The sequence below is a fragment of the Oncorhynchus nerka genome, linkage group LG6 (genome assembly GCF_034236695.1).
Source record: "Oncorhynchus nerka isolate Pitt River linkage group LG6, Oner_Uvic_2.0, whole genome shotgun sequence".
In the NCBI taxonomy this organism is placed as follows: Eukaryota; Metazoa; Chordata; class Actinopteri; order Salmoniformes; family Salmonidae; genus Oncorhynchus; species Oncorhynchus nerka.
Genome location: NC_088401.1, coordinates 67,826,326 through 67,848,247, shown reverse-complemented (window position 1 = coordinate 67,848,247; position 21,922 = coordinate 67,826,326). Strand labels below are relative to the sequence as shown.

At 42.0% G+C, this 21,922-nt stretch overlaps 1 protein-coding gene across 4 annotated transcripts in view; it reads left to right on the top strand.

Annotated features, from left to right (window-relative positions):
* The first annotated feature begins 6,359 nt into the window (after nucleotides 1-6,359).
* LOC115130877 (uncharacterized) overlaps nucleotides 6,360-21,922 on the top strand; it is a 47,137-nt gene continuing 31,574 nt past the window's right edge. For 2 of the 4 annotated variants that reach the window (XM_065019820.1, XM_029662430.2), the window contains exons 1-5: nucleotides 10,429-10,531; nucleotides 16,977-17,021; nucleotides 17,352-17,472; nucleotides 18,879-19,104; nucleotides 21,338-21,576. In XM_065019820.1, the coding sequence (XP_064875892.1) occupies nucleotides 17,359-17,472; nucleotides 18,879-19,104; nucleotides 21,338-21,576 (579 nt within the window). In that variant the 5' untranslated portion in view covers nucleotides 10,429-10,531; nucleotides 16,977-17,021; nucleotides 17,352-17,358. Of the gene's footprint in view, nucleotides 6,486-10,428; nucleotides 10,532-16,976; nucleotides 17,022-17,351; nucleotides 17,473-18,878; nucleotides 19,105-21,337; nucleotides 21,577-21,922 lie in introns of those variants that run through there. The other 2 variants (XM_029662431.2, XM_029662432.2) reach the window with 2 other exon arrangements.

Sequence of the window (21,922 nt, the reverse complement as noted above, 5' to 3'; positions counted from 1 at the left end):
TGAATTTTGGCCCATTCCTCCTGACAGAGCTGGTGTAACTGAGTCAGGTTTGTAGGCCTCCTTGCTCGCACACACTTTTTCAGTTCTGCCGACAAATTTTCTGTAGGATTGAGGTCAGGGCTTTGTAATGACCACTCCAATACCTTGACTTTGTTGTCCTTAAGCCATTTTGCCACAGCTTTGGAGGTATGCTTGGGGTCATTGTCCATTTGGAAGACCCATTTGCAACCAAACTTTAACTTCCTGACTGATGTTTTGAGATGTTGCTTCAATATATCCACATAATTTTCCTATCCTTGTGATGCCATCTATTTTGTGCAATGCCCCAGTCCCTCCTGTAGCAAAGCACCCCCACAACATGATGCTGCCACCCCCATGTTTCACGGTTGGGATGGTGTTCTTCGGCTTGCAAACCTCCCCCTTTTTCCTCCAATTATAACAATGGTCATTATGGCCAAACAGTTCTATTTTTGTTTCATCAGACCAGAGGACATTTCTCCAAAAAGTACAGTCTTTGTCCCCATGTGCAGTTGCAAACCGTAGTCTGTCTTTTTAATGGTGGTTTTGGTTTTGGAGCAGTGGCTTCTTCCTTGCTGCGCAACCTTTCAGGTTATGTCGATATAGGACTCGTTCTACTGTGGATATAGATACTTTTGTAACTGTTTCCTTCAGCATCTTCACAAGATCCTTTGTTGTTGTTCTGGGATTGATTTGCAATTTTCCCACCAAAGTACGTTCATCTCTAGGAGACAGAACGCTTCTCCTTCCAAAGCGGTATGACGGCTGCGTGGTCCCATGGTGTTTAAACTTGCGTACTATTGTTTGTACAGATTTAACGTGGTACCTTCAGGCATTTGGAAATTGCTCCCAAGGATGAACCAAACTTGTGGAGGTTTACTATTTTTTTCTCAGGTCTTGGCTGATATCTTTTGATTTTCCCAGGATGTCAAGCAAAGAGGCACTGAGTTTGAAGGTAGGCCTTGAAATACATCCACAGGTACACCTCCAATTGACTCAAATTATTTAAACTAGCCTATCAGAAGCTTCTAAAGCCATGACTTCATTTTCTGGAATTTTCCAAGCTGTTTAAATGCACAGTCAACTTAATGTATGTAAACTTCTGACCCACTGAAATTGTGATACAGTGAATTCTAAGTGAAAAAATCTGTCTGTAAACAATTGTTGGAAAAATTACTTGTGTCATACAAAAAGTAGATGTCCTAACCGACTTGCCAAAACTATAGTTTGTTAACAAGAAATGTGTGGAGATTTTGAAAAACGAGTTTGAATTACTCCGTCTTAAGTATATGTAAACTTCCGACTTCAACTCTATGTACAGTTGAAGTCGGAAGTTTACATACACTTAGGTTGGAGTCATTAAAACACATTTTTCAACCACTCCACGTTGAGCCAACATACTGACTCAACTCTAGCCATTTTAATAATGGAAAAATTGATGTAATAAATGTATCACTAGCCACCTTAAACAATGCTACTTTATATCATGTTTAGATACCCTACATTACTCCTCTCATTTGAATATACTGTACTCTATACCATCTACTGCATTTTGCCTATGCCGTTCGGCTATCACTCATTCATATATTTTTATGTACATATTCTTATTCATTCCTTTACACTTGTATGTATAAGTTAGTTGTTGTGAAATTGCTAGGTTAAATTACTTGTTAGATATTTCAGGCTCAAAATGGCCAGAAACAAAGCACTTTCTTCTGAAACTCATCAGTCTATTCTTGTTCTGAGAAATGAAGGCTATTCCATGCGAGAAATTGTCAAGAAACTGAAGATCTCGTACAACGCTGTGTACTACTCCCTTCATAGAACAGCACAAACTGGCTCTAACCAGAATAGAAAGAGGAGTGGGAGGCCCCAGTGCACAACTGAGCAAGAGGACAAGTACATTAGTGTGTACATAGGGTGGGGTTGGCCGGTAGGGATATCCTTGTCTCATCACGCACCAGCAACTCCTGTGGCGGGCCGGGCGCAGTGCGCGCTAACCAAGGTTGCCAGGTGCACAGTGTTTCCTCTGACACATTGGTGCTTCCGGGTTGGATGCGCGCTGTGTTAAGAAGCAGTGTGGCTTGGTTGCATTGTGTATCAGAGGACGCGTGACTTTCAACCTTTGTCTCTCCCGAGCCCGTACAGGAGTTGTAGCGATGAGACAAGATAGTAGCTACTAAACAATTGGATACCACAAAATTGGGGAGAAAAACAGGGTAAAAAAAATGTAAAATGTTTTTTTTAAGTACCCGAAAAACACCAGTCTCAACGTCAACAGTGAAGAGGTGAGTCGCCTCTCGAGCAGTACACAGCGTTGTGCGAGATCTTCAGTTTCTTGCCAATTTCTCGCATGTAATAGCCTTCATATTGTCAGAACAAGAATAGACTGACGAGATTCAGAACAAAGTGCTTTTTTTCTGGCCATTTTGAGCCTGTGTAGACTTTCAAAATCAGCCGTTTCCAGCTACAATAATCATTTACAACATTAACAATGTCTACACTGTATTTCTTATCAATTTGATGTTATTTTAATGGACAAAAAAAATTGCTTTTCTTTAAAAAACAAGGATATTTCTAAGTGACCCCAAACTTTTGAACGGTGAGACTGGTGTTTTATTCATTGTTATTCTAACTTCCGCAACGCATATAAGGCCCTCCCCCGCCATCCTTTCGTAAAAGCTGACCAACTCCATTTTGTTGCTTCAGCCTACAGACAGAGACTAAAACAAGAAGCTCCCGAGCTCAGGTCTGTTCAATGCTGGTCCGACCAATCTGATTCCACGCTTCAAGACTGCTTCGATCACGTGGAATGGGATATTTTCCGCATTGCGTCCAACAACAACATCGACAAATACGCTGATTCGGTGAGCGAGTTCATTAGAAAGTGCATCGGCGATGTTATACCCACAGCAAGGATTAAAACATTCCCAAACCAGAAACCGTGGATTGATGGCAGCATTCGCGCGAAACTGAAAGCGCGAACCAATGCTTTTAACCAGGGCAAGGTGACCGGAAACATGACCGAATACAAACAGTGTAGCTATACCCTCCGCAAAGCAATCAAACAAGCTAAGTGTCAGTATAGAGACAAAGTAGAGTCGCAATTCAACTGCTCAGACACAAGAGGTATGTGGCAGGGTCTACAGTCAATCACAGATTACAAAAAGAAAACCAGCCCTGTTGCGGAACAGGATGTCTTGCTCCCAGACAGACTAAATAACTTTTTTGCTCGCTTTGAGGACAATACAGTGCCACTGACACGGCCCGCTACCAAAACCTGTGGGCTCTCCTTCACTGCTGCCAACGGGAGTAAAACATTTAAACGTGTTAACCCTCGCAAGGCTGCAGGCCCAGACGGAAACCCCAGTCGTGTCCTCAGACCAGCTGGCTGGTGTGTTTACGGACATATTCAATCAATCCTTATCCCAGTCTGCTGTTCCCACATGCTTCAAGAGGGCCACCATTGTTCCTGTTCCCAAGAAAGCTAAGGTAACATAGCTAAACGACTACCGCCCCGTAGCACTCACTTCCGTCATCATGAAGTGCTTTTAGAGACTAGTCAAGGACCATATCATCTCCACCCTACCTGACACCCTAGACCCACTCCAATTTGCTTACCGCCCCAACAGGTCCACAGACGATGCAATCGCAACCACACTGCACACTGCCCTAACCCATCTGGCCAAGAGGAATACCTATGTGAGAATGCTGTTCATCGACTATAGCTCAGCATTCAACACCATAGTACCCTCCAAACTCGTCATCAAGCCCGAGACCCTGGGTCTCGACCCCGCCCTGTGCAATTGAGTACTGGACTTCCTGACGGGCCGCCCCCAGGTAGTGAGGGTAGGTAACAACATCTCCACCCCGCTGATCCTCAACACTGGGGCCCCACAAGGGTGCCTTCTGAGCCCTCTCCTGTACTCCCTGTTCACCCAAGACTGCGTGGCCATGCACGCCTCCAACTCAATCATCAAGTTTGCGGACGACACTACAGTGGTAGGCTGGTCAGGAAAATAAACTCACACTCAACGTCAACAAATCAAAGGAGATGATTGTGGACTTCAGGAAACAACAGAGGGAGCACCCCCCTATCCACATCGACAAGACAGTAGTGGAGAGGGTAGTAAGTTTTAAGTTCCTCAGTGTACACATCACAGACAAACTGAATTGGTCCACCCACACATACAGCGTTGTGAAGAAGGTGCAGCAACGCCTCTTCAACCTCAGGAGGCTGAAGAAATTAGGCTTGTCACCAAAAGCACTCACAAACTTATACAGATGCACAATCGAGAGCATCCTGTCGGGCTGTATCACCGCCTGGTACGGCAACTGCTCCGCCGACAACCGTAAGGCTCTCCAGAGGGTAGTGAGGTCTGCACAACGCATCACCGGGGGCAAACTACCTGCCCTCCAGGACACCTACACCACCCGATGTCACAGGAAGGCCATAAAGATCATCAAGGACAACAACAACAAGTGCTAGCCTCCCTACACTGGCTTCCTGTCAAAGCAAGGGCTGATTTCAAAGTTTTACTGCTAACCTACAAAGCATTACATGGGCTTGCTCCTACCTATCTCTCTGATTTGGTCCTGCCGTACATACCTACACATACGCTACGGTCACAAGACGCAGGCCTCCTAATTGTCCCTAGAATTTCTAAACAAACAGCTGGAGGCAGGGCTTTCTCCTATAGAGCTCCATTTTTATGGAACGGTCTGCCTACCCATGTCAGAGACGCAAACTCTGTCTCAACCTTTAAGTCTTTACTGAAGACTCATCTCTTCAGTGGGTCATATGATTGAGTGTAGTCTGGCCCCGGAGTGGGAAGGTGAACGGAAAGGCTCTGGAGCAACGAACCGCCCTTGCTGTCTCTGCCTGGCCGGTTCCCCTCTTCCCACTGGGATTCTCTGCCTCTAACCCTATTACAGGGGCTGAGTCACTGGCTTACTGGGACTCTCTCTTACCGTCCCTGGGAGGGGTGCGTTACCTGAGTGGGTTGAGTCACTGATGTGATCATCCTGTCTGGGTTGGCGTCCCCCCTTGGGTTGTGCCGTGGCGGAGATCTTTGTGGGCTATACTCAGCCTTGTCTCAGGATGGTAAGTTGGTGGTTGAAGATATCCCTCTAGTGGTGTGGGGGCTGTGCTTTGGCAAAGTGGGTGGGGTTATATCCTTCCTGTTTGGCCCTGTCCTCGGATGGGGCCACAGTGTCTCCTGACCCCTCCTGTCTCAGCCTCCAGTATTTATGCTGCAGTAGTTTATGTGTCGGGGGGCTAGGGTCAGTTTGTTATATCTGGAGTACTTCTCCTGTCCTATTCAGTGTCCTGTGTGAATTTAAGTGTGCTCTCTCTAATTCTCTCTTTCTCTCTTTCTTTCTCTCTCTTGGAGGACCTGACCCCTAGGACCATGCCTCAGGAATACCTGACATGATGACCCAGGTGAAGCTAGTGTGCAAAGCTGTCAAGGCTACTTTGAAGACTCTAAAATCGAAAATAATTTGATTTGTTTCACACTTTTTTGGTTACTACATGATTCCATGTGTTATTTCATAGTTTTGATTGTCTTCATTATTATTTTTTATTTTTTTCCTGTTTATACTTTTGTTTTTCTTTTGAAGTGCAGCCCATACCTGTACCCCCCGACCAAAAAAATGAAATAAAAATAAAAACTTGGTCAAAAAAGTTGATGCCTACTGGTATTGCCTTATGTATTGAGAAGAGTTCCCTCAACCATGAACATTTAAGAGATTGGATGGAGGAAAACTTGAGCTCACCCTGTGACAGACATCCCAGCTGCAACTGAATAGCAGTCATGTATGATCAATCTAAATAGCATTAGAACTGCATGGAAAATACTATTCCATGTGACAGCTGGAGGGAATATAGCAATCAAGACACAATCAACAACAATGTCCTGGTATATAGGGACACACAGCTACTCATGTCTAAAAGAACCATTCAATCACCATTTGCCTGATTGGATTAATCTTCTGAATAGGATCCATTTCTCCTGGATTCTAGTAAACATATCCTCAGGCGATTGGAAACACCGTTCTCTTTGTGATGCACCAACGTGGGCTTGTGTGAATCAATAAAAGACAACATTTGATTGCATGTAAACATTTGCTCATCAGTTCATAGGAAGTAAGCCCTCTCCACTGTGTTGCACGGATGCCTACAGGCATGATCAGAGCACTTCTTGGGTGTTGTTGCTAGGATACAAAACATTTACTGTGAATCACAGTGGACATGAGGTTTGTGCTGTCCTGAAACTCTAAATGTGTCGCACCATTCCACACACTGTGTACTCCAAAAATACTTGGGATGCACGGCAGTGTAACATCTAATGAGGAAAGCAGAGTGGCTCAGAGTGAAAAAAATAGTGCACCTTCGAAGGAAATAGGATGCCTGCGGAGGTGTAGGTATCCACAGACTCATACGTTTACACTGCTGACAGGGAAAGGTATGTTTCTTACAGTTTACAGCAGGTTACTCTATGTAGGCAATCTACTTTTCATTTTTTGACTAGACTGTTTACTGTATAGCCTATATACCGTAGCTGGCAGTAAAATCATTGTAACGTGTGGTAAATTGCTTACAACATGCATGATCTGAGTGTACATTAGCTGTTCGGTGGGGCAAGTGGGGACACTTCAGGCTAAGGAGTAAGTTTCACACATCCCTATGTGCAACATGGGCTTAATCTGTGTCCAGGAAACCGCCCCTTAGTCTTTTCAGTGGAGGCTGTCATACATTTTGAAGTGGTTCCTAAATAGGTTTCTATTGAGGGATTTTAACTCAAATGTGTCAACCTAAAACATCTGACTTTCCACTGGGATCTACCTGATATCTACTCACTGTGTATATTATCTTGCTTCTAAATATCAGGAATCAAGGTAAGACCCAAGTGCAGACGGTTTGAAGTAGCAATGTTTATTGTAACCACAGGAGCAAGCAATTGAAAGGTCAAGGCAGACAGGGGTTGATAATCCAGAGCAGAGGCCAAGGTACAGGATGACAGGCAGGCTCAGGTCAAGCAGAGGTTGGTAACCCAGAGGTGGCGCAAAGGTACAGGACGGCAGGCAGACTCAGGAACAGGCAGTGGTCAGGCAGGCGGGTACAGGGTCAGGCAAAGGTCAAAAACCAGGAGGGCGCGAGAGACTAGGGTAAATCAGGTGCAGAGCCAAAACGCTGGTAGATTTGAACAAACAAGACGAACTGGCAACAGACAGACAGAAAACACAGGTATAAATACACAGGCGATAATGGGGAAGATGGGCGACACCTGGAGGGGGTGGAGAAAAGCACAAGGACAGGTGAAACAGATCAGGGCTTGACACTAAAGGTCAGTCATCAATAATGTATTCAACGATGGGAATGTAATGTAGCCAGGCCTGTACTACACAAATAATGCAATATTTGTAGTACTGTATTTTGGTAAAAAATAAACCACAAACATTTTAAATGAGTCAACTAAACTCAGCAAAAAAAGAAACATCCCTTTTTCAGGACCCTGTCTTTCAAAGATAACTTCATTGTAAAGGGTTTAAACACAGGTTCCCATGCTTGTTCAATGAACCATAAACAATTAATGAACATGCACCTGTTCAATGGTTGTTAAGACACTAACAGCTTACAGCACCGGTATACACTACCAAGTGCGCTATTTTTCAGATGTTGCCCTACCGGAGTTACACAGTAATAGAGTAAATGCTATTAGCATCACGACATACATAAACTCAGCAAAAAAAGTAATGTCCCTTTTTCATTACCCTGTCTTTCAAAGACAATTCATAAAATCCAAATAACTTCACAGATCTTCATTGTAAAGGGTTTAAACACTGTTTCCCATGCTTGTTCAATGAACCATAAACAATTCATGAACATCCACCTGTGGGACGGTCGTTAAGACACTAACAGCTTACAGACAGTAGGCAATTAAGGTCACAGTTATGAAAACTTAGGACACTAAAGAGGCCTTTCTACTGACTCTGAAAAACACCAAAAGAAAGATGCCCAGGGTCCCTGCTCATACGTGCCTTAGGCATGCTGCAAGGAGGCATGAGGACTGCAGATGTGGCCAGGGCAATAAATTGCAATGTCCGTACTGTGAGACGCCTAAGACAGCGCTGCAGGGAGACAGGACGGACAGCTGATCGTCCTCGCAGTGGCAGACCACGTGTAACAACACCTGCACAGGATCCGTACATCCGAACATCACACCTGCGGGATAGGTACAGGATGGCAACAACAACTTCCCGAGTTACACCAGGAACAATCTCTCCATCAGTGCTCAGACTGTCCGCAATAGGAGGAGAGAGGCTGGACTGAGGGCTTGTAGGCCTGTTGGTAAGGCACAGACAAACCCACCGTCGCTGGACCAGACAGGACTGGCAAAAAGTGCTCTTCACTGACGAGTCAGGGTTTTGTCTCACCAGGGGTGATGGTCGGATTCACGTTTATCATCGAAGGAATGAGCGTTACACTGAGGCCTGTACTCTGGAGCGGGATTGATTTGGAGGTGGAGGGTCTGTCATGGTCCTGGTGCGGTGATTCACAGCATCATCGGACTGAGCTTGGTGTCATTGCAGGCAATCTCAACCCTGTCCTCCGTCATGTGGTACCCTTCCTGCAGGCTCATCCTGACATGACCCTCCAGCATGACAATGCTACCAGCCATACTGCTCATTCTGTGCGTGATTTTCTACAAGACAGGAATGTCAGTGTTCTGCCATGGCCAGTGAAGAGCCCGGATCTCAATCGCATTGAGCACGTCTGGGACCTGTTGAATAGGAGGGTGAGGGCTAGGGCCATTCCACCCAGAAATCCAGGAAATTGCAGGTACCTTGGTGGAAGAGTGGGGTAACATCTCACAGCAATAACTGGCAAATCTGGTTCAGTTAATGAGGAAGAGATGCACTGTAGTATTTAATGCAGCTGGTGGCCACACCAGATACTGACTGTAAGTTTTGATCCCCCTTTGTTCAGGGACACATTATTCAATTTCTGTTAGTCACATGTCTGTGGAACTTGTTCAGTTTATGGCTCAGTTGTTGAATCTTATGTTCATACAAATATTTACACATGTTAAGTTTGCTGAAAATAAACGCAGTTGACAGTGAGAGGACATTTCTTTTTTTCCTGAGTTTATGTGTGTATGTATGTGTGTCTCACTCAGCCGCCTCAAGGAGCAGACAAAGTTTATTGATAGGTCTCTGTAAGATATTGGTCTTGGTCTTAACCGCTCCCGGCAAGATCTTTGGCCCCTGGCAATGCCTCCACCACACGCCCCATTAGCCAAGAGTTCCTTGGGGCGGTGTCATCGATGATGACAACAAGGTCACCAGTACTGAAGTTATGAGTGGAGACTGAAGTGCGCCGCTTCTCTTGGCACATTGTTTTCCTTTCACAACTAGTGCAATTTATTGTTTAAAGTGCTGTCATTAATCAAATCGAATGATGACCTTTTCTGCTTCATCTAGGTCATCCACAGACAGACTTTCTTTTCCAAACGTCAGTTTGAACTTGTCAAGTACCAGTCTGGGGATCGTCATCTGCTAGAGTGGAGTCACCCTTGATTTCACCAGTAGGAATGCGATGTGGACCTTTTCCATATCGTTTGTGAACCTAAGGTAGCTTGCTGTGCCATAATCTTGTTCACTTGCGTCACCGAAGTTATGCAGCTGTGCGGTTTTGGCATCATACACCATACAGCTGGTCCAGCTCTGAGAGCCATCTCTTCCATGAAATAGAATGTTCTTCAGGGATGACTTGGTCCCATCCACACTTTAGCTTGCAGAGCTCTTGAAGAATTTGCTTTGCCTTTAATACGAATAGGGCGAGGAAACCTAATGAATCATAAATAGAGCTGACAGTTGAGAGAATAGCTCTTCTTGTAATGGGTCTGTTCTTGACAGTGACTCGGAAGGTAAATACATCACTTTCAATGTTCCGTCGGATTCACCAAGCCAAAGAAAGGATAGGTGGGAGCTTGAATGCCCGCAGTGCTGCTTTGTGGGCAAGGACTCACATTGTTAGGGCGGAGAAACAAGTGTCTTGTCAGTATATCCATAATCTTTGGTTTAGCTCAACACTGATTAGCTATTCTTTTATCATTTTTGGATCAACATGCTCGCGCCTTTCCTTGCATTCTTTTTGACCAGACAGTATCAGATAGATGGGTTACACATACTGTACTGAGACAGAGCGGTGCTGTTTCGCTCACTCTGATGCTTTCTCCGGTGAGATAAAGTACATTCAGCCACTTGCGAATTGAAGAACAATCATGAAAAACAGAAGCAAAAGTTATATTATTTTATATGCTTCTTTTTTATTGGTTATTTGACAACCATGAATACACTCCACTTGGGGTAGGGTCGACCCAAGGATCCCGCACTACGCATCTACCCAGGAGGAATAGCCGGATATGTAAATAAGTTGAGAAAACGAAAGTAAGTCTTTCGACGACCGAATATTCATAGACGCTGCTTCTGTTGAGCAAGAGAAACGGTAAGACGACGATTGTTGTGTATATTCATATAGTTGATGATATCGTTATGTGGACATAGTGTTATAATAGGCCTACTCTCCTTAAAAAGGTATTCGATGTTAGATGGAGTGAATGTGTGCTCTGTAGAATTTGTAGAAAATAAGACACAGTGGCAGAATAATTTCAACCACACCTTTGTTTTATAACAAAACCGGATAACAATATCTGTCCCGTGAAGTCAGCCTAGTCTCATAGACTAGACATATAGTAAACTTATTCAGTACACTCAAAAGTATATTACATTTGGGATGGTTACATAATAAAGACATATGGTAACTTAAAGATACACTATGGTTGCTAAAATTCGAATAGCTCGCCTAATATCAGTTTGTGACAAAACAAGCAGTCATTGTGTATAAATATTTTTCGTAACCACAAATATTCTATATATTGTTTGAAACTGGTGTGCAAAAACGAAACTTCAGAATGGAAAAAAAAGTACCCAATTGTCATACTTGAGTAAACGTATAGAGAGATACCTTAATAGAAAGTTACTCAGGTAAAAGTGAAAGTCACCCAGTAAAATACTACTTGAGTAAAAGTCCAAATGTATTTGGTTCTAAATATACAGTGCATTCGGACTGTTGACTTTTTCCACATTTTGTTACGTTATAGCCTTATTCTAAAATGGATTAAAAAAAATAAAATGTGGCTTGGTTTTTGCTCTGACTTGCACTGTCAACTGTGCGACCTTACATAGACTGGTGTGTGCCTTTCCAAGTCATGTCCAATCAATTGAATTTACCACAGGTGGACTCAATGGAAACAGGATGCACCTGAGCTCAATAGCAAAGGGTCTGATTACTTATGTAAATAAGGTATTTCTGTTTTATATGTTTAATAAATTAGCAAACATAAAAAAACTGTTTTTGCTTTGTCATTATGGGGTATTGTGTGTAGATTGATGGAAAAAAACTTAAATACATTTTAGAATAAGACTAACGTAACAAAATGTGGAAAAAGTTGAGGTCTGAATACTTTCCGAGTTCACTGTATATATAAAAAATCCTTTAACTCAATAGCTCCTTGACCATGTGACCTAGACACCTCAAACCAACTTGGGAATGTTCACAGGGTAGAGACATACACTACCTGGCCAAAAGTAGGTGCACACCTGCTCGTCAAACATCTCATTCCAAAGTTATGGACATTATTATGGAGTTGGTCCCCCCTTTGCTGCTATCCCACTCTTTTGGGAAGGCTTTCCACTAGATGTTGAAACATTGCTGCGGGACTTGCTTCCATTTAGCCACAAGAGCATTACTGAGGTCGGGCACTGATAATTGGGAGATTAGGCCTGGCTCGCAGTCGACGTTCCAATTCATCCCAAAGGTGTTCGTTGGGGTTGAGGTCAGGGCTCTGTGCAGACCAGTCAAGTTATTCCACACCGATCTCGACAAACCATTTCTGTATGGACCTCGCTTTGGTCAAGTGGGCACTGTCATGCTGAAACAGGAAAGGGCCTTCCTCAAACTGTTGCCAAAAAGTTGGAGGCACAGAATTGTCTAGAATGTCATTGTATGCTATAGCGTTAATATTCAGCTTCACTGGAACTAAGGGGCCTAGCCCGAATCATGAAAAACAGCCCCAGACCATTATTCCTCCTCCACCAAACTTTACAGTTGGCACTATGCATTCGGGCAGGTAGCGTTCTCCTGGCATCCGCCAAACCTTGATTCATCACTCCAGAGAACGTGTTTCCATTGCTCCAGCCTGCTTGTCATTGCGCATGGTGATCTTAGGCTTGTGTGCGGTTGCTCGGCCATGGAAACTCATTTCATGAAGCTCCCAACGAACAGTTCTTGTGCTGAAGTTGCTTCCAGAGGCAGTTTGGAACTCGGTAGTAAGTGTTGCAACCGAGAACAGATGATTGGTACGTGCTGTGCGCTTCAGCACTCGGTGATCCTGTACTCCCTGTTCACCCACGACTGTGTGGCCTTGCACGCCTCCAACACAATCATCAAGTTTGCAGACGACACTACAGTGGTAGGCTTGATTACTAGAGGTCGACCGATTATGATTTTTCAACGCCGATGCCTATTATTGGAGGACCAAAAAAGCAGATACCAATTAAATCGGCCGATTTAAAAAAAAAAAAATTTAACATATATTTTTGAATTATTATCATTTTTTTTTTATTACAAAAAACGTTTTTATGTATTTGTAATAATGACAATTACAACAATACTGAATTAACACTTATTTTAACTTAATATCATACATCAATAAAATCAATTTAGTCTCAAATAAATAATGAAACATGTTCAATTTGGTTAAAATAATGCAAAAACAAAGTGTTGGAGAAGAAAGTAAAAGTGCAATATGTGCCATGTAAGAAAGCTAACGTTTCAGTTCCTTGCTCAGAACATGAAAACATATGAGAACATATTAACATGAGTCTTCAATATTCCCAGGTAATAAGTTTTAGGTTGTAGTTATTATAGGAATTATAGGACTATTTCCCTCTATACCATTTGTATTTCATTAACCTTTGACTATTGTATGTTCTTATAGGCACTATAGTATTGCCAGTGTAACAGTATAGCTTACGTCCCTCTCCTTGCTCCTCCCTGCCTACCACCGCTCAGTCAGATACATGCTCATTCAGATTATATGCAACGCAGGACACATTAGATAAACTAGTAATATCATCAATCATGTGTAGTTAACTAGTGATTACGATTGATTGTTTTTTATAAGGTAAGTTTAATGCTAGCTAGCAACTTACCTTAGCTTACTGCATTCACGTAACAGGCAGTCAGTCCTTGTGGAGTGCAACGAGAGGCAGGTGGTTATAGCGTTGGACTAGTTAACTGTAAGGTTGCAAGATTGGATCCCCCGAGCTGACAAGGTGAAAATCTGTAGTTCTGACTCTGAACGAGGCAGTTAATCCACCGTTCCTAGGCCGTCATTGAAAATAAGAATGTGTTCTTAACTCGCTTGCCTAGTTAAATAAAGGTGTAAAAACAAAATTGGTTTCCGATTGTTATGAAAACTTGAAATTGGCCCTAATTAATCGCCCATTCCGATTAATCGGTCGACCTCTATTGATTACCAACAACGATGAGACGGCCTACAGGGAGGAGGTGAGGGCTCTCGGAGTGTGGTGTCAGGAAAATAGCCTCACACTATTGTGGAGTGTTCCTGGTTCTTGTTACAATACTATAGTGGCAATACTACTATACTACTAATACTACTATAGTGCCAATAAGAACATCCAATAGTCAAAGGTATATTAAATACAAATGGTATAGAGAGAAATAGTCCTATAAATACTATATTAACTACAACCTAAAACCTCTTACCTTGGAATATTGAAGTCTCATGATAAAAGGAACCACCAACTTTTATATGTTCTCATGTTCTGAGCAAGGAACTCAAACATTAGCTTTTTTCATGGCACATATTGCACTTTTACCTCAACTTTTCACTTTGTTTTTGCATTATTTAAACCAAATTGAACATGTTTCATTATTTATTTGAGGCTAAATAGATTTTTATTGATTATATTAAGTTAAAATAAGTGTTCATTCAGTATTGTTGTAATTGTCACTATTACAAAAAAAAGAAAAAAGAAAAAAAAGAATATCGTCCGATTAATCGGTATCAGCTTTTTTTGGTCCTCCAATCTAGTGGTGACTGGTTATAGTTGAAAAAGCAGGTAGAGAAGTTTGGATAGCCTGTACATGTGAAAGTTGGTTTGCTGTATCTAGCTTGAATGGTTCTAGAGGTACTGTTCGTGAGTTGTATTGTGCTAATGTATGCACATTTCTATAGTATTTTTATTTTTTTAAGAATTTGAAGTTAGATTGCATGAACGTGACGGTTGGTTTGTTCACATGAACGGTTCAATAATTAATGTTAGTGTGTTATTTGTTGATAATGTGCATAGTTATAGTTGACACTTGTTTTTCACAAGGGCTATTAGCAGGACAATAGACCACGATGTGGTCCCAAAAACATTTTGTAAATACATCTGTATTTTGATCATTTGTGGATGGGGCCTCCCGAGTGGCGCAACGGTCTAAGACACTGGCATTGCTACAGATCCTAGTTCAATACCCGTGCCGGCCGCGACCGGGAGACCCATGAGGTGATGAACAATTGTCCCAGCGTTGTCTGGGTTAGGGGAGGGTTTGGCTGGCCGGGATGTCCTTGTCAAAAAAATAGGCATGGTGGGCTTTTGGTTTCTCGCCTTCTAAAAACAGAAATAACTATTTTGGTTTTTATAAATATTATTTTGGCTATTACTCAGTTTGCAAATCGTTCACCTTCAGTTATTTGAAAATGAAATCTCAAATATCTTTATCTTTTAAACAAAGCGATTATTATTATTATTAACCATGCATTATAATTATATAAAAGCCCCTTAGATATTGTAAGAATATTTTGAAGTTAATTACACAACGCAGAGGATGTGAGGCCGAGAGGACTAGGATTAACGATCAATAGGAGTTTGGTTTTCAGTTCAACATCTGTTTAGGATCTGTGGGATGTCAGTCTTGAACTCAGAGCTACGTGTGCTACGTTCTGTACATTGAGTCAGGGGCAAGATACCTGTTATTTGGTCATTGGCTCAGTTGTCCTGCAAGGACTTCTGATTGGTCAACCCCAGGCTAGGGTGGGGGGTTATAAATGGCATCCTGTTCCTCTGTTCGGGTTGAAAAGCTGAGGACAGGGGAGACTGAACATCTACCTCCCAGCATAACATCTTGACATCTTTAACATAACATCTATTTTTTCTCCACCTGATGTGCTTTGGAATTTGTATTATTGAAGAATAACATAAATTGCTCACAATATTCTCACAGATCCGATTTGCCCCATCGAAAAATGTCCCTTATTTTTTAGATATACTGTAGGCCTACCGTAGGCGAGGTGTTGTAGGTCTTATTTAATTTTTATTTAACCTATATTTTACTTCTCCCTTCCCTCTGCGCGGGGTTCTGGGCCGGGAGGGTGGCTTCGGCTCTAGACCAAGCTCGGCTCCCCGCATCTCCATGGTCGCCTGGGTTGCGCCCGAGCGGATCCATTCCCTCTTTCCCCGTTAGGCACGGCCACCCCCAATATCAAGGTGCACATGGGCCTATTTATATAATGAATATGAATTCGGAGGGCAGAAAATATTAAATAATAAAGCATTAGAGTTTTAAGAATTGTGTGTGTTCAATATGCTTTAAATGTCACAGTGTCACAAATAATTGAAGTTAGAAGCAATAGGATTTGAAGCAATAGCCTACCTGCGTATGGTCAACTATTTCACCACCGTTTCACGCTGCTCTGAGACAAGCATGGGGACTGGTCTTGATAAATCAATGGTCTTGATTTTTATTTTTTCTATCTCCGTTTGGGTATTGGTTAGACTACAATTATGGTGTGGAATTGTTATGCTCTTGGTACTGTAGCCTACTCCCGACCAGTCACGATGTACAGCGCCATATTTTCAGTTTTTGTTTTTCTTTGAATAGAAACACCATAATATTAAGCAAATTAATTAAGCTAGGGCCTCCGGAGTGGCACAGTGGTCTAAGGCACTGTATCGCTGTGCCACTAGAGATCCTGGTTCGAGTCCAGGCTCTGTCGCAGCCGGCCGTGACCGGGATACCCATGTAGCGGCCCATAATTGGCCCAGCATCGTCATGGTTAGGGGAGGGTTTAGCGACTCCTGTGGCAGGCCAGGCGCAATGCACGCTGATATGGTCGCCAGGTGTATGGTGTTTACTCTGACACATTGTGCGGCTGGCTTCCGGGTGAAGCGGGCATTATGTCAAGAAGCAGTGCGGCTTAGCTGGGTTGTGTTTCGGAGGACGCATGGCTCTCGGCCTTCACCTCTCCCAAGTCTGTACGGGAGTTGCATGAAATTGGGGAGAAAAAAGGCGTATACAGTTTTTAAAATAAAAATACAAAAATTAAGCAACATTTCTTAAAATCAATCTCATATACTATGTTATTAGAAAAAAAGGGTTTAAATTCTCTAGTACAGCCAATGCTAACTAGCATTAATGGTATGATGGCTGACAATTAAATATGCCGTAGAATGATATGGCAGCCCGCAAGGTGTGTTGCAGTATGATACAACTTTTACAGGAAGAACCACTGTAACAATAAATCCATAGCACTTTACAGTACAATAAAACATATATACATTTGTAGCTCTTTATGAACTCTTGAAATAATCCAAACATTTAATTCACACGGTAACATTAATTTCCTCAATAAAAAAAAGTTATCTTCACACCTCTCCTGGTGTCAGTGACCCCAGGACTTCCTCGAGATTGCCACAGATAGTCAGTCATCCAAACAATGTCATAAATTGTGATTGAGTCATCACGCTGTGCTCCCATAACAGCGTGAAAGAACATTGGTGATGATTTTGACTTAACAACTTTTTATTTTTCATCTCAGCATCACCTCAGAGTATGATTTACATCGAAGTGGATATTTTGTGAGGTGAGTTTGTTTTGCATCATCAAATCACTTTTCCAGGAAGTAAATATAAACTTATTGGATATTTGAGGCTTTAATGCACCAAATATTGATATTTTGTGACCATACAAGGTGCTCTCTAAAAGGGTTCTTTGGCTGTCCCAATAGCCAAGAACCCATTCAAGAATCCATTTTGGTTCCAAAAAAGGGTTATCCTATGGGGACAGCCAAAGAACCCTTTTGGAACCCTTTTTTGTAAGAGTGTACGTATGGTGGAATGATGAGAAATATAAAACGAGTTTTGAGTTCAGTACTCCTTTCATGTTTGATTTGATCTGTCTTTGTCCTCCACAGCCTGAGCATGGGGTCCAGCTGGTGTAAGATCATATTGAAGAACGAGACCCCTTACACCTGGCACTACTCCGGTTCCCATGTTTATGACCCTTTTCCCAAGATATCTTACACAGAGAGGAAGGTAAAATATTTACCTGTATTTATTTTCTGACCCCGAATTCACATAGCCCTTTCACAAACACAGTGCAAAGCATAGTGTGGGAGGGAGATGTCTATTCTTATCTCATTTGAGGCATAGTTGAAATAATTAAGTTACTTTGTGCTTTGGTGTAGAAGACCTTCAAAATGTGTAAGCTTTATGGGGGACATCAAATGCTTTAATATGCTTTTATCTATACATTAGAGATCTTCATTGTCCAAAAGGTTGGACCCATGGCTTTCCCACCCGACCCGATATGCATAATTATTATTTTATTTTTTGAAACGGAGACAACTCCCGAAAAAACAGTCCCGTGGTGGTTCGGATCTGAACCCGTTTGATGTGTAGCATATTCAAAACCATATAGCCTATTGTTTTATTGGTTTTTCCTTTCCTAAAACAATAATTGTCCACCTAACAGTTCAGCGGTCTGAGATTTGAGCACTAAATGCAACAAGGCATTGCATGCATATAGGCCTAGGCATCCACTGTATGATATTATTGATTATAATTGAGATGGACAAACTATATGACGATGGTTGATTGTTGTGCGGATCGACTGAGAATGTTGTGCTTTGATAATTAGTAGGCCTATCCTTGATGAGCAACTATGATTGATGTTGATGGTTGAATTCCTCCTGACAAGTACTATAAGGGCTGATTGCTTGTTGACATAATAATGTGTGTTTGTGTTGTTGTGCGGCATGCCTAAACCTATTTTGTGACTTGATTGACACAAGTGAACTGGGATGATGTCGTAAAATGTATGCACAAACAAACAAAAACAATGTCATAGTATGATGTCAGTGTCATGTATATTTTGCACAATATTTAGTTGTGTTCTGATTATGAGGGAGTCCGCGATGAATTAGTTCTCATTCTCTCTCTCAACCTCAAAAGGTATGAGAACTGCTGGTCTAGGGTAATTTGAGCACAAAATGGTCTGGTTTACGCTGCATTGAGCTTCCTTTTTATGTTTTGGTAATATAATTTTTCCCAATCATTATGACCGCCCACACACATACACTTGGCCGCGTAATCGCGGTTGCCATTGTGATATAGCCTAGTTTTTCTTCATTTACAGCATTCAAACATATCATCAGCGCCCACGTAGACTCCTTGGAATGTCAGAGGTATAGCTGATGAAGTTAGGCCTAGTTCAGCTAATAGCATCTAGCTGCTGCTGAAATTTATGAAGATCCACATAAGTCTGGCGATAGTATACTGAAGCTGAAAACAATACACACACACAACCACAAATTCTAAAGATACGCCCAACCCCCTCTCCATCTCACCCTTTACCACTCTCTAAAACAACAGAGAGAAAGAAATTATGACAAATACAAAAGCCACAAATAGTATTGATAAAGACCTCTTTACTTTTCCAGGAAAGTGGCACACTGAAGGCTCGGGAGGAAAAAGAATATTGGCCAGATCGGAATGGTAAACTCTGTATGTTCATTCTGAAATATGGAGATCATCAACACAATTCTTTTTCATATCCCTACTCTGGATATCAACACACAACGTTCACCATCAGAGAAAGCCTGGACCGCTCTGTCATTGAGCTGCACTGTAGCACACGTTCTGTAGTTGAAACATGTCCCAACTATGGTAAGTCGTATTTTATTTTATTTTAAACCTTCAGGGCTCTATTTTAACAACCCAAATGCAATTGTTGATCTAAGCGCTTCAGAAATAATTGTTAAAGTTCCGTGGTAATATCTGTCGGTGCAAATTCTGGCGGTAGTGTAAAGCTGTCTTTAGATTAATCAAATGAATAATAGGTATGTCAAGGGCTTGACCACTCACAGACCAATCAAAATGTGCTCCATAGCCAAATACAGTGCCTTGCGAAAGTATTCGGCCCCCTTGAACTTTGTGACCTTTTGCCACATTTCAGGCTTCAAACATAAAGATATAAAACTGTATTTTTTTTTTGAAGAATCAACAACAAGTGGGACACAATCATGAAGTGGAACAACATTTATTGGATATTTCAAACTTTTTTAACAAATCAAAAACTGAAAAATTGGGCGTGCAAAATTATTCAGCCCCCTTAAGTTAATACTTTGTAGCGCCACCTTTTGCTGCGATTACAGCTGTAAGTCGCTTGGGGTATGTCTCTATCAGTTTTGCACATCGAGAGACTGAATTTCTTCCCCATTCCTCCTTGCAAAACAGCTCGAGCTCAGTGAGGTTGGATGGAGAGCATTTGTGAACAGCAGTTTTCAGTTCTTTCCACAGATTCTCGATTGGATTCAGGTCTGGACTTTGACTTGGCCATTCTAACACCTGGATATGTTTATTTTTGAACCATTCCATTGTAGATTTTGCTTTATGTTTTGAATCATTGTCTTGTTGGAAGACAAATCTCCGTCCCAGTCTCAGGTCTTTTGCAGACTCCATCAGGTTTTCTTCCAGAATGGTCCTGTATTTGGCTCCATCCATCTTCCCATCAATTTTAACCATCTTCCCTGTCTCTGCTGAAGAAAAGCAGGCCCAAACCATGATGCTGCCACCACCATGTTTGACAGTGGGGATGGTGTGTTCAGGCTGATGAGCTGTGTTGCTTTTACGCCAAACATAACGTTTTGCATTGTTGCCAAAAAGTTCAATTTTGGTTTCATCTGACCAGAGCACCTTCTTCCACATGTTTGGTGTGTCTCCCAGGTGGCTTGTGGCAAACTTTAAACGACACTTTTTATGGATATCTTTAAGAAATGGCTTTCTTCTTGCCACTCTTCCATAAAGGCCAGATTTGTGCAATATACGACTGATTGTTGTCCTATGGACAGAGTCTCCCACCTCAGCTGTAGATCTCTGCAGTTCATCCAGAGTGATCATGGGCCTCTTGGCTGCATCTCTGATCAGTCTTCTCCTTGTTTGAGCTGAAAGTTTAGAGGGACGGCCAGGTCTTGGTAGATTTGCAGTGGTCTGATACTCCTTCCATTTCAATATTATCGCTTGCACAGTGCTCCTTGGGATGTTTAAAGCTTGGGAAATCTTTTCTGTATCCAAATCCGGCTTTAAACTTCTTCACAACAGTATCTCGGACCTGCCTGGTGTGTTCCTTGTTCTTCATGATGCTCTCTGCGCTTTTAACGGACCTCTGAGACTATCACAGTGCAGGTGCATTTATACGGAGACTTGATTACACACAGGTGGATTGTATTTATCATCATTAGTCATTTAGGTCAACATTGGATCATTCAGAGATCCTCACTGAACTTCTGGAGAGAGTTTGCTGCACTGAAAGTAAAGGGGCTGAATAATTTTGCACGCCCAATTTTTCAGTTTTTGATTTGTTAAAAAAGTTTGAAATATCCAATAAATGTCGTTCCACTTCATGATTGTGTCCCACTTGTTGTTGATTCTTCACAAAAAAATACAGTTTTATATCTTTATGTTTGAAGCCTGAAATGTGGCAAAAGGTCGCAAAGTTCAAGGGGGCCGAATACTTTCACAAGGCACTGTATATGCGCTCTGTGTATGGATGCATATGGTCTTCCAAACCACTGGCTAGTGAATTGATGGATTAGTTTCAGTATCACATAATTGCAATGACAGACAAAATTTGGCTAACTTTCTTTAGACCTGACATCGTGTCTCCGAAGCAATAGGCTTGCATTTGCAATAGTGAACATAACGTCCTTGCAAGTTTGATAAAATAATGATAAATGTTTTACTCTGAATTTGTTGCCTAGAGCATTAATAAAAGAAGGCTTTAGGATGTTAAATTAAGGCTGGATTTAACATCCTATTAGACTATAGACCTACTTTTTGTGGGCAAAGACTTCTCGCTTTGGCATTAAACATTATTGATGATTCCGTTTTTCCCAAAAAGCAAAGAAGGAGAAGGACCAGCAGCGGCGAGAGGAGGAACAGCGGCGGCAGGAGAGACAGGAAAGGGAGAGGAGGATTGAGGAGGAGATCAGCAAGGAGACTGAGGAGGCCAGGAGGAGTCTGACAGAGGCAAAGCTGAACCTTAGTCCTAGTCTGAGGGAGCAGGAGGGTCATCGGCAGTGCACACATGTATTACAGCAGGTGATGGGGGACCATGAGACTGTCATCGAAAGGGATGAGGTATGATGTAGTTTATCTAAGCAGATCACTGATTATTACAACATTATTCCCTTAAAAAAACAGTTAATCCCTCTGGGTAACACTTTACAATAAATGTACATGAATTACAATGTATTACAAATAAAGAATTGACTAATGCATTTACAAAGCATAAAGCCATTAATATAATGTTTACTATACCATTGATAGACAATTTTCATGAAGTGGTAAATTATAGTCAGATGTATAACTTAATCAGCAGGTTAACACATGGTTTACAGGTATTTTGCTTGTTCATGGTTCTGAAGGGGTAACATGTGAAAGGGAAAGTTCCCATTACAAAATAATCTCAAGTTATTTACATCAT